This window comes from Pristiophorus japonicus, chromosome 1 (genome assembly GCF_044704955.1).
Source record: "Pristiophorus japonicus isolate sPriJap1 chromosome 1, sPriJap1.hap1, whole genome shotgun sequence".
NCBI lineage: Eukaryota > Metazoa > Chordata > Chondrichthyes > Pristiophoridae > Pristiophorus > Pristiophorus japonicus.
In genome coordinates this window covers 45,803,716-45,816,080 of record NC_091977.1, presented here as the reverse complement: position 1 = coordinate 45,816,080, position 12,365 = coordinate 45,803,716, and the positions used below count along the sequence as shown (strand labels likewise).

Genomic DNA, 12,365 nt, shown 5'->3' with positions numbered 1-12,365 from the left:
TAAACTTCTGTTTGGATTTTAACAAGCTCTGAATAGCTTAATAGAAATGTGCCACACGTATTCCAAAAGTTCTCCTCTCTGAATGTTCAGTGGAAATTTTTTTCGTTTCTCTACCCACTTGTGAATTTTCCTCCACATCGTGTTCTTGTACAAACATTGGTACAGCAGGCCCATTATTTACCTGTGGGAAAGAGTGACCATCTCCGAGCCGGAAGGATTTCAAAGCAGAAGAAATATAGGAGCAATTCTTGACAGGAAAGGTAATTTTGCCCATTTGAAGCAATATTTTTCAAAATATTCTGCATGGAGGACCATCTGCAAATATTGATACACTTCAGGGAGCCTCTATATGTAAAAAGGAATAATGTGCTATTAGCTCAACAAATATAGAAAATGTCATAAGTCTGCCGACAGAGCAACTGAAATCTGCTGACCATGGATATACTCTGAAATTCACTAGTCTCCAAGGGTCCAGGTACACCAGTTTGAAAATCTTCAGCTTGGAGCAATTTTGCCTGCCCATAAATACTTCTAGGATAATGTCCACCTCCGCCTGAAGCCACATGATAATTTGCATTTATATAATTCTTTATCCTATCGCTAAAAAATGGCCCAAAGCACTTAGAATCATAGTATTCACCGCACAGAAGGAGGACATTCGTCTCATCGTGCCTGTGCCGTCCCTTTTGAAAGTTACTATTGAATCTGCTTCCACCACCCTTTCAAGGCAGTGCATTGCAGATCGTAATAACTCACTGCGTATAAAAGTTCTCCTCATCGCCCCTCTGGTTCTTTTGTCAATTATCTTAAATGTGTGTCCCCTGGTTACTGACCCACCAGTGGAAAAGTTGCACCTTATTTACTTTATTGAAACCCCACATAATTTTGAGCACATCTACAAAATCTCTCCTTAACATTCTCTAGTCTCTCCACATAACTGAAGGTCCTCATCCCTGGTATCATTCTAGTAAATCTCCTCTGCACCCTCTCCATGGCCTTGACCTCCTTTCTAAAGAATGATGCCCAGAATTGGGCGCAATACTCTAGCTAAGGCCTAACAGTGTTTTATAAAGGTGTAGCATAACTTCCTTGCTTTTGTACTCTATATGCCTCTATTTATAAAGTCCAGGATCCCATATGCTGTTCTTACAGCCTTATCAACTTGTCCTAAGTGTTGATCATTCTCTACATAAAGAAGAATCTCCTAATATCATTCCTAAAGTTACTTTTTACAAGTTTTAATCTGTCTCCTTGTCCTAATCTCAGAATTAAATTTAAAGTAATATTCCGGTTTTACCTTTTCCCTACCCTATATACCTTTAGAAGATCACCTCTTAGACACCTCCTATTCACATATAAAGCCCGGATACAAAAGCAAAATACTGCGGATGCTGGAAATCTGAAATAAAAACAGAAAATGCCAAAAATACTCAGCTGAGTATTTCCAGCATTTTCTGATTTTATTTCAGTAAAGTCTGGATCTCTCTAGTCTTTTCTCCTATCTCATGGATCAGCCTTGTCTGCATTGCCTGCAACACTTGAATGTCTGTCTCCCTTGTGTCTTGGTTGAGTACACTACTCAAGATGCAACCTGACCAGAGCACTATAGTTTGATCATGACTTCTTCTGACTTCTATTTTGACTATGTAATTCAACATTCTATTGGGTTTGTTGATTGCTACTCTGCATTGGTTGGACATGTTTTGTGTCAAGTCTACTAAGGCTCTTGGGTCTCCTTCCACTTCATCCTTAGCCATCTTTATCCAATCTCCCACAAAAGGATCAGGAGGCAGAATTAAGGAATATGTGCAGCTTGGACATAATGAATGAACAGCCCACTGGAGAAGTGATTGGAGTGAACTCTTTTTAAAGAATTTGCTTTAGACCCATAGTCAAGCCTGAAATAGACTCTGTGCACGAAGGGCATGCCTAGGGCTTCGAACCTTCCCACTTTCGTCTGGAGTCTACCGGAATAGTGCTGGCAACTGGGGAGAAACGGTCCTTGTATGTGCGGTTCGCACATAAGCAGTACCCTGACTGTTGTGGCTTGCAACCAAACTGCCTTGGTTGAGCCATGCTATTTGGAAACACCACTTCATTGCCGGCTGTGATGGCATTTGGCCAACCAAAAGCGTCTGGAAACTGCATGAGTACTGAGAGAGAAACACAAACTGGGGAGGGAGAGAGAGAAACACAAACTGGGAAGGGAGAGAGAGCGAGAGAAACACAAACTGGGGAGGGAGAGAGAGAGAGAAACACAAACTGGGGAGGGAGAGAGAAAAACAAAAACTGGGGAGGGAGAGAGAAAAACAAAAACTGGGGAGGGAGAGAGAAAAACAAAAACTGGGGAGGGAGAGAGAGAGAGAAACACAAACTAGGGAGGGAGAGAGAGAGAGAGAAACACAAACTGGGGAGGGAGAGAGAAAAACAAAAACTGGGGAGGGAGAGAGAAAAACAAAAACTGGGGAGGGAGAGAGAAAAACAGAAACTGGGGAGGGAGAGAGAGAGAGAAACACAAACTAGGGAGGGAGAGAGAGAGAGAAACACAAACTGGGGAGGGAGAGAGAAAAACACAAACTGGGGAGGGAGAGAGAGAGAGAAACACAAACTGGGGGAGGGAAGGAGAGAGAGAGTGAAACACAAACTAGGGAGGGAGAGAGAGAGAGAAACACAAACTGGGGAGGGAGAGAGAGAGAAACACAAACTGGGGAGGGAGAGAGAGAGAGAAACACAAACTGGGGAGGGAGAGAGAAAAACAAAAACTGGGGAGAGAGAGAGAAACAAAAACTGGGGAGGGAGAGAGAGAGAGAAACACAAACTGGGGGAGGGAAGGAGAGAGAGAGAAACACAAACTGGGGGAGAGAGAGAGAAACACAAACTGGGGGAAGAGAGAGAGAGCGAAACACAAATTGGGCGAGCGAGAGAGAAACACAAACTGGGGAGGGAGAGAGAGAAACACAAACTTGGGGAGAGAGAGAGAGAAACACAAACTGGGGAGAGAGAGAAACACAAACTGGGAAGGGAGAGAGAGAGAAAAACAGAAATTGGGAAGGGAGAGAGAGAGAAACACAAACTGGGAAGGGAGAGAGAGAGAGAGAGAGAAACACAAACTGGGAAGGGAGAGAGAGAAACACAAACTGGGAAGGGAGAGAGAGAGAGAAGCACAAACTGGAGGAGAGAGAAAGAGAGAGACAAAGTGGGGAGAGGGAGAAACGCAAACTGAGGGAAAGAGAGAGAGGAACACAAACTGGGGAGGGAGAGAGAGAGAAACAAACTGGGGAGGGAGAGAGAGAGAGAAACACAAACTGGGGAGAGAGAGAGAGAGAGAAACACAAACTGGGGAGAGAGAGAGAGAGAGACAAACTGGTGAGGGAGAGAGAAAAAAACAAACTGGGGAGGGAGAGAGAAAGAGAAAAACAAACTGGGGAGGGAGAGAGAAAGAGAAACACAAACTGGGGGAGAGCGAGGGAGAAACACAAACTGGGGAGGAGAGAGAGAGAAACAAACTGGGGGGGAGAGAGAGAAACACAAACTGGGAAGAGAGAGAGAGAAACACAAAATAGGGGAGAGAGAGATGTAGTGTCCTTGTACCTTGCTATAGAATCACACGAGGCATGTACTGCAGACAAGGTCACTACGTGACCTGAACCTTTATTCCCAGGATCAAGAAGTGTTGATCCTGCGTGGGACCTCCCTTTATATACCTGGATGACCAGGTGAGGAGCGTCTCCCACAAGTTCACCCCCTGTGGTCAAGGTGTGCATTACTCAGGTGTATACAGTGTACGGTGTTATATAAAGGTTACAGTTATGTGAAAGTTACAAACATGACAAGAGAGAAACACAAACTGAGGGAGAGAGAGAGAAAAACAAACTGGGGGGGAGAGAGAGAAACACAAACTGGGAAGGGAGAGAGAGAGAGAAATACAAACGGAAGGGAGAGAGAGAGAAACACAAACTGGGAAGGGAAAGAGAGAGAAACACAAATTGGAAAGGGAGAGAGAGAGAAACACAAACTGGGAAGGGAGGGAGAGAGAAACATAAACTGGGGAAGGAGAGAGAGAAACACAAACTGGGGAGGGAGGGAGAGAAACACAAACTGGGGATGGAGGGAGAGAAACACAAACTGGGGAGGGAGGGAGAGAAACACAAACTGGGGAGGGAGGGAGAGAAACACAAACTGGGGAGGGAGAGGGAGAGAGAAACACAAACTGGGGAGGGAGAGGGAGAGAGAAACACAAACTGGGGAGGGAGAGGGAGAGAGAAACACAATCTGGGGGAGAGAGAGAGAAACAAACGGGGTGAGAGCGAGAGAGAGACAAAGTGGGGAGAGAGAGAAATGCAAACTGAAGGAAAGAGAGAGAGGAACACAAACTGGGGAAGGAGAGAGAGAGAGAGAAACAAACTGGGGAGAGAGAGAGAGAGAAACACAAACTGGGGAGGGAGAGAGAGAAAAACACAAACTGGGGAACGAGAAAGAGAAACATGTTATGTATGAAGAGTCTGACTGGAAACTGAGCTCAAAGTAAAGTGTGACTTAGTCTTTTATTGCAGGTCTCCAGAGTGCCTCTCCAACCTGTGAGACCTCCTTAAGTACCTGTGCCCTTCAAGGGATTATGGGATCCCTTGGGACTCCAGGGCATGAGCCCTTTGGTGGCTGTACAGGATATATACGTTTACATATATAACAACACTCCCCCACCCCCCCCAAAGTCAACAGTGTAACTATTTACAAGGTGAGTCGATTTGGGGCCCTTCTTGCCCTGGTTGATCATCTCGGTGCAAAGCTGGTATTGGTGAATCATCTGTTGGGCCCTCACAGGGCTGCTGTGCAGCTGGCCTTGCTGGGCAGCCTGGTGTGGTGAGTCCTGCTGGGCTGCTGTGGATGATGGGTTCTGCTTCGTGCTGGAGGCCAGTTGGGGGGTCAAAGAAGGTAGGGTCCAAAGTGGGTTGCTCAGGATAGTCCGTGACTCTGAGTTTGATTTGGTCCAAGTGTTTCCGGTGAACGAGTTCATTTGAGGGTTTGACCCGAAACACCCTGCTCCCCTCTTTGACCACAACCATGCCGGGAAGCCACTTGGGGCCTTGTCCATAATACAATATAAATACAGGATCATTGATTTCAATCTCGCGTGACACATTTGCGCTATCATGATATGTGCTTTGTTGAAGCCGCCTGCTCTCTACCTGTTCATGTAGATCAGGGTGAACTAACGAGAGCCTTGTCTTAAGTGCCCTTTTCATGAGCAGTTCAGCAGGTGGAATCCCAGTGAGCGAGTGGGGTCTCGTGCGATAGCTAAGCAGGACGTTGGATAGGCGAGTCTGCAGTGAGCCTTCTGTTAAACCTCTTCAAGCCCTGCTTGATGGTTTGCACTGCTCTCTCTGCCTGACCATTGGATGCTGGTTTGAACGGGGCAGATGTAACATGTTTGATCCCGTTACTGGTCATGAATTCTTTGAACTCGGCACAGGCAAAACATGGCCCGTTGTCGCTCACAAGGACATCGGGCAGGCCATGCGTGGCAAACATAGCCCGCAGGCTTTCAGTCGTGGCAGCGAACGTGCTTGCCGACATTATCTCACATTCAATCCATTTGGAGTACGCATCTACAACCACTAGGAACATTTTATCCAAGACCGGGCCTGCATAGTCAACATGGACCCTAGACCACGGTTTGGAGGGCCAAGACCATAAACTTAGTGGCCCTCCCTGGGTGCATTGCTTAACTGCGAGCATGTGTTACATCTGTGCACGCAGGACTCTTAAGTCCGCATCGATACCTGGCCACCACATGTGGGATCTGGCTATTGCTTTCACCATTATGATGCCTGGGTGGGTACTGTGGAGGTCACTGATGAAGGTCTCTCTGCCCTTCTTGGGGACCACTACCCGATTGCCCCACAGAAGACAGTCTGCCTGTACAGACATTTCATCTTTGCGCTGCTGGTACGGCTTTATCTCTTCCTGCATCTCCACTGGGACACTGGACCAGCTCCTGTGAAGCGCACAGTTTTTAACTAGGGACAGTAAGGGGTCCTGGCTCGTCCAGGTTCTAATCTGTCGGGCTGCGACATGTGATTGCTCACTCTCAAATGCTTCCATAACCATGACTAAATCTGCGGGCTGCGCTATTTCCACACCCGTGGTGGGCAATGGCAGCCTATTGAGAGCATCGGCACAGTTTTCTGTGCCTGGCCTGTGGCAGATGGCGTAGTTGTATGCGGACAACGTGAACACACATTTCTGGATGCAGGCCAATGCATTAGTATTTATCCCCTTACTCTCAGAAAACAGGGATATTAGTGGCTTGTGGACAGTTTCCAATTCAAATTTTAGCCCAAACAGATATTGATGCATTTTCTTTACCCCATAGACTCACGCTAACGCTTCTTTTTCAATCATGCTGTAGGCTCTCTCAGCCTTGGACAGATTTCTGGATGCATAAGTAACCGGTTACAATTTCCCCAAATCATTAGCTTGTTGCAATACACACCCGACGCCGTATGACGACGCATCACATGCTAGTACCAAACGCTTATATGGATCATACAAAACAAGCAATTTGTTTGAGCATAACAATTTTCTAACTTTTACAAAGGCATTTTCTTGGCTTTTGCCCCATACCCATTTGTCCCCTTTACGCAGTAAGCCGTGCAGTGGTTCTAACAGTGTGCTGAGACCTGAGACCTGAAGTTACCAAAGTAGTTCAGGAGTCCTAGAAACGACCGCAGCTCCGTCACATTCTGTGGCCTCGGTGCGTTCTCGATTGCCTCCGTCTTCGAATCGGTGGGCCTGATGCCGTCCGCCACGATCCTTCTCCCCAGGAACTCCACTTAATGCACCAGGAAAACGCACTTTGAGCGTTTTAACCTGAGCCCCATGTGGTTGAGTCGACTAAGGATCTCCTCCAGGTTCTGCAGATGCTCAACTGTGTCCCGACCTGTGACCAAGATGTCGTCCTGGAAGACCACCGTGCGCGGGACCGACTTCAGTAAGCTTTCCATGTTTCTCTGGAATATCGCTGCAGCTGATCAAATTCCAAATGGGCATCTGTTGTAAATGAAGAGACCTTTGTGTGTGTTGATGCAGATGAGGCCCTTCAATGATTCCTCCAGCTCCTGCATCATATAGGCCAAGGTCAAGTCCAGCTTCGTGAACGTCTTTCCTCCCACCAGCGTTGCAAAAAGGTCGTCTGTCTTTGGTAGTGGGTATTGGTCCTGCAGGGGGAAACGATTGATAGTTACTTTGTAATCGCCACAGATTCTGATGGTGCCATCTCCCTTGAGGACTGGAACGATCGGGCTGGCCCACTCGTTGAATTCGATCAGTGAAATGATGCCCTGTCTTTGCAGCCGGTCTAGCTCGATCTCTACCCTTTCTCTCATCATGTACGGTTCTGCTTTCACCTTGTGATGGATGGGTCACACCCCCGGAATCAAATGGATTTTCACTTTTGCTCTTTGGAACTTCCCGATGCCTGGTTCGAACAGCGAAGGGAACTTGTTTAAGACTTGGACACACGAAGTGTCGTCAGCGGGTGATAGCACTCGGATGTCGTCCCAGTTCCAGCGTATCTTTCCCAGCCAGCTCCTGCCGAGCAGCATGGGACCATCGCCCGGTACCACCCAGAGTGGTAGCTTGTGCACCGCTCCATCATAAGAGACCTTTACGTGGCACTGCCGATTACAGGAATCAGTTCCTTTATGTGAATTCTTAGTTTCGTGCGAATTGGAGTCAAGTCTGGCCTTGAGACCTTGCTGCACCACAATTTTTCGAAAGTCTTTTTGCTCATGATGGACTGGCTCGCGCCTGTGTCCAACTCCATTGACACCGGGAGTTCATTTAGTTCAACCTTCAGCATTATCGGGGGACAATTTGTGGTAAATGTGTGCACCCCATATACCTCTACCTCCTCGGTCTGAGGCTCTGGTTCGTCGTGATCCATCATGGATCTGTCCTCCTCTGCAACATGGTGGTTTGCAGGATTAACAGGGTTTGCAGCTCGCCTGCACATACGTTGGAGGTGATCCATTGTTCCACAGCCCTTGCAAACGTACCCTTTGAAGCGGCATGAATAGAAACGATGATCACCCCGCAGCGCCAACACGATCTTAATGGCCTTGCATTCATCACCCTTGATGGTGGCCTCTCAGACATCTGTGGACGTGCAGCTGCAGGCATGTGGGGCCTGCCCTCTACGTTGCGATTTGAAAACAACATCACTTTGTTCACAGTACTTGTAGCAGCACTTGTGTGCTGAGAGATTTGCTTAGTATTGTCACTGGTGACAATGAACACCTGGACTAGCGCTGTGGCCTTACTCAAGGTTGGGGTCTCTACAGTCAAAAGTTTGCGAAGTATCATTTCATGGCCAGTGCCAAGTACGAAAAAGTCTCTGAGCATGTGCTCCAAATGTCCTTCAAATTCGCAATGTCCTGAAAGGCGCCTTAGCTCGGCGACATAACTCGCCACTTTCTGACCTTCAGACCTTTTGTAGATGTAGAACTGGTACCTCGCCATCAGAAAGCTTTCCTTTGGGTTCAAGTGCTCCCGGACCAGTGTGCACAAATCATCGTACGATCTCTCTCTGGGTTTCGCTGGAGCAAGCAGATTTTTCATGAGGCCATACGTTGGTGCCCCGCAGATGGTGAGGAGAATCGCCCTTCGTTTGGCAGCGTTCGCTTCTCTTTCCAGCTCGTTGGCCACGAAGTATTGGTTGAGTCGCTCCACAAAGGTTTCCCAATCATTTCCCTCTGAGAATTTCTCCAGGATGTCCACTGTTCTCTGCATCATTGGGTTCGTTATTTGTATCTCGTCGCCAGTTGTTATGTATGAAGAAAGAGTCTGACTGGATACTGTGAGCTCAAAGTAAAGTTTGACCGTAGTCTTTTATTGCAGGTCTCCAAAGTGCCTCTCCAACCTGTGAGGCATCCTTAAGTACCCGTGCTTCCAAGGGATTATGGGATCCCTTGGGACTCCAAGGGATGAGCCCTCTGGTGGCTGTACAGGGTATATACAAGTTTACATATATAACAAAACACAAACTGGGGAGGGAGCGAAAGAAACACAAACTGGGGAGAGAGAGAAACACAAACTGGGGGAGAGAGAGAGAAACAAATGGGAGGGAGAGAGAGAGAAGCACAAACTGGGGAGGGAGGGAGGGAGAGAGAGAGTGAGAACACAAACTGGGAGAGAGAGAGGAACACAAACCTGGGAGGGAGAGAGGTAAATGCACTGGGGGGAAGGAGAGAGAGAAAGAACACAAAACTAGGCGATGGAGGTAGAGAAATAGAAACTGGGGAGTGGGAAGGAGAGAAACACAAACTGGGGATGGAGAGCAACAGAGAGAGCAACACAAACTACACAGGAAGACTTCATTTTCCCCTCTGATGTGCGCTTTTGTATAATGTGTTCTATTACGAGAGTCAGGCAGCTTTGGTGCTTCTCCCTGAGGACTGAGCCTCACCTCCCTGAAGTGGTGGGGTGTGAGAGTCAGTGAATTGAATTAGGTTTGCTTTTGGTTTTATTTATTATTTTTATAATGTGTTGTGTATTGTACAAAGTTGTAATATTGTACAAAACCTTTAGTTAAAAGTTACTTATGATTTTGTTGGTTCAGTGATCAGTGGTATTTACTTGATGTTTTTCATTGCAGTCGATAATTTAGAAACATCCCAGCAATTTGTATTTAAACATTTCTTATCCTTAAATCTTTCTATTCTTTTGTGTTTTTTTCTTTGATTTACAAATTATGTTATTCATCTCACTATAAATCAAAAATTCAAATATTTATTTTGGTGCTTGGTAATACTGAGGCACTTAACTAAGGTAAATGCAGTACATGTCATGTGATTAACCATCACATGAATTGTCACATGATCAAATTTCCAAGAAACTGTCAAACCAGAGTTGGCAAACCTACCTGAGAGAAAAGGCTGCTCCCTGATTGTCTGTATTTTGAGGCATCAGGGAGCAGCATTTTTGCACAAGTGTGTGCTTTGGGGAGCAAGTGATTGAATGGTGAAACAAGGTACTTTTGAAGCTTAAGACAATGAAGGGTAGGGCTTGTAGTTTGTTTCTGTGGAAGGCATAGCGCCAAGAGAGATAGAGTAAGATGGGGAAAGGGGCTAAAGGGAAAAAAATTGTTGTGTATGTCAAATATAAGTATACTCCCTGTACACTCAATGTACAGTTACATAAGACTACTGGATGTATCTTCACACTGTATACACTATGCTTGTACCACCAGAGGGTGCAACTGGTGGAGACCTAGGGGTCACCTGTACACGACAGGTAACCAGGTAAAAGGGAGCTCACCATGCTGTACCCTCAATCAGGAGCTGTAATAAATGGACTAAGGTCACCATACTTCAAGTACAATACCTTGACTCGTGAAGTCATTACTAGAGTGCTTACAGGCACAATAAAAATATATATAAATCTTTCTGTGCTGCATAATCCATGAATCTATAAGCTAGCAAAAAAGAATGATCAACTGGACTGCGTGTGTTTACGTAAAGGGAAAGCCAGTCGGCAAATGCCCACAGTCATTATGTAAGATGGGCGACTGGAGACAACAGCCTGCCCAGTATGTGGGACAAAGGATTACTGGTCTTATATCTACAGTTAAGTAATTTCAAGCACTATGTTCGACAGTTGTGTGAGGATTTCTTGCTGGGTAGGAACCGAAGAGCGGGAGTGGGAATCCCATGGGGCTGTATTTTGAGATGGGGATTGCCGGAGAGTCCACCTGAGTCTGGTGGAGCGGCAATTAACTTAATATACAGAAGCATTCTGACGAAGGGTCACAAACCTGAAACGTTAACTCTGTTTCGCTCCACAGATGCTGCCTGACATGCTGAGAGTTCCAGCATTTTCTGTTTTTATAACTTAATGTATAGTGTGGCCAGATTCGTGATCATTCAATGAAGGAATGCTCTGATTTATAAAGGGAGAAGAATAAATCTGAAAGAGTATTTCAAATATAGACTAAAAGAGCATTATCAGGCTTTGTGGATTAATTATTCAGTAAAGAATTGAAGAATGGTATTTTTTTACCAGTTTTTGCAGTTCAGTAAATTAATATATGTCATGGGCAACAAATTGAACTTTAATTTCTGAAGCTAATAAATGGTAAAAGAAAGACTGCACAGTATAACAGAATACTGGGTCAAAATTTGTTAACTTTTAACTTTTTGAAAAGTTAGCACCCGATGAAATCGCTTGCTAAGTTCTGTGAAATTGGGACTTTTTCGCCCCAGGAAGGAAGTGGGGGTGTGGGGGGGGGGGGTTAAATGAGGCGCTAATAACCTCAGTGGAGCACTGCAGGGGCGTTAATGCCAGAGCGTTACCCAATTTCATTGATCAAACCTTCAGGAATGTTTCCAACCAGAGTTGGCAACCCTAGGCACACCCCTGGAAGACTCAAGGCCAGTCCAAAATTGGGTCTCGGGCCTCTAACATTATTGGGGGGGAGCTGCCGATGAGGCAGCTCATCCATTAAAAAAACAATTTGGGGGCTTACTTGCCTCACTGGCATCCACCCAAAGGCAAGTCCTGGGATGGAGTGGGGGGAGGGGACAGCGGCGGGGGCAGGGGGCAATCGGGAGAATGGAGTTGGTGGAGCACACTTGCTTTAAAATATATGTATGGGGCCTAATGCTTGTTTACCGCAGAAACACTTGAAAAATGGCCCTACTTGATAGCGGATTAGAAGTCTTTCAGACATCCTTTGAGCGCGGGACATTTATTGCCGAAATTGGCCCTCATCGCACCTGTTTTACACCCATAAAACAGGTGCAATGAGGTCAGTTTCTATCGCTGTGCCCAGCATTTCAACAAGAATACTAGCTTAATGAAAATTTTAATTAAAAAATTTATTGAATTTTTAAAGGAAAATGAATAGGGTTCTGTAAACAAATGTAGAAATTTGAAATAATAATTAGATAATGCATAAGATTTAACAAATTATTTTTTTTAATCCATTGACCTCTCAGCTTTCACCATGCTAATAATGAAATAAATTACAGGTTGCAGTCTACAAATCGAAGCAAGTTAACATGTGAACTGTTGCCTCAGAAGCAGACCAAAAAATGTCCTACATTGCAAGAGCGTGGGATCAAGAGCAATGCCGCCCAGATTTTAGGTAAATAGTGATACAGGGATAAGAATGTTTTTATTAAAAAAAATTGAGAGTAATCCTGTTGAAAAATGAGTTCTCTGTCCTTTTAATGAGAAACCAATTGCAACAAATAATATCGGGTGTAAAGAAAACTTCCTTAAAAATACGTTTGAATAAATAAAATACCACAGCAATTTCCTGATCAATAATTTCCCTGATCTCATTAGAATCTGGTTTAAATGGT

At 45.5% G+C, this 12,365-nt stretch overlaps 1 protein-coding gene and 1 long non-coding RNA gene across 5 annotated transcripts in view; one reads left to right on the top strand and one right to left on the bottom strand.

The window, feature by feature from the left end:
• Positions 1-12,365, top strand: part of lrp2bp (LRP2 binding protein) — a 121,307-nt gene that overhangs the window by 8,991 nt on the left and 99,951 nt on the right. For all 4 annotated transcript variants that reach the window (XM_070879028.1, XM_070879018.1, XM_070879040.1 and 1 more), the window contains exon 2: positions 12,030-12,145. In XM_070879028.1, coding sequence (XP_070735129.1) covers positions 12,030-12,145 — 116 coding nt within the window. The remainder of the gene's footprint in view (positions 1-12,029; positions 12,146-12,365) is intronic.
• Positions 1-12,365, bottom strand: part of LOC139263258 (uncharacterized) — a 36,189-nt gene that overhangs the window by 22,945 nt on the left and 879 nt on the right. The window contains exon 2 of the long non-coding RNA XR_011593075.1: positions 182-345. This is a non-coding gene — a long non-coding RNA (uncharacterized lncRNA). The remainder of the gene's footprint in view (positions 1-181; positions 346-12,365) is intronic.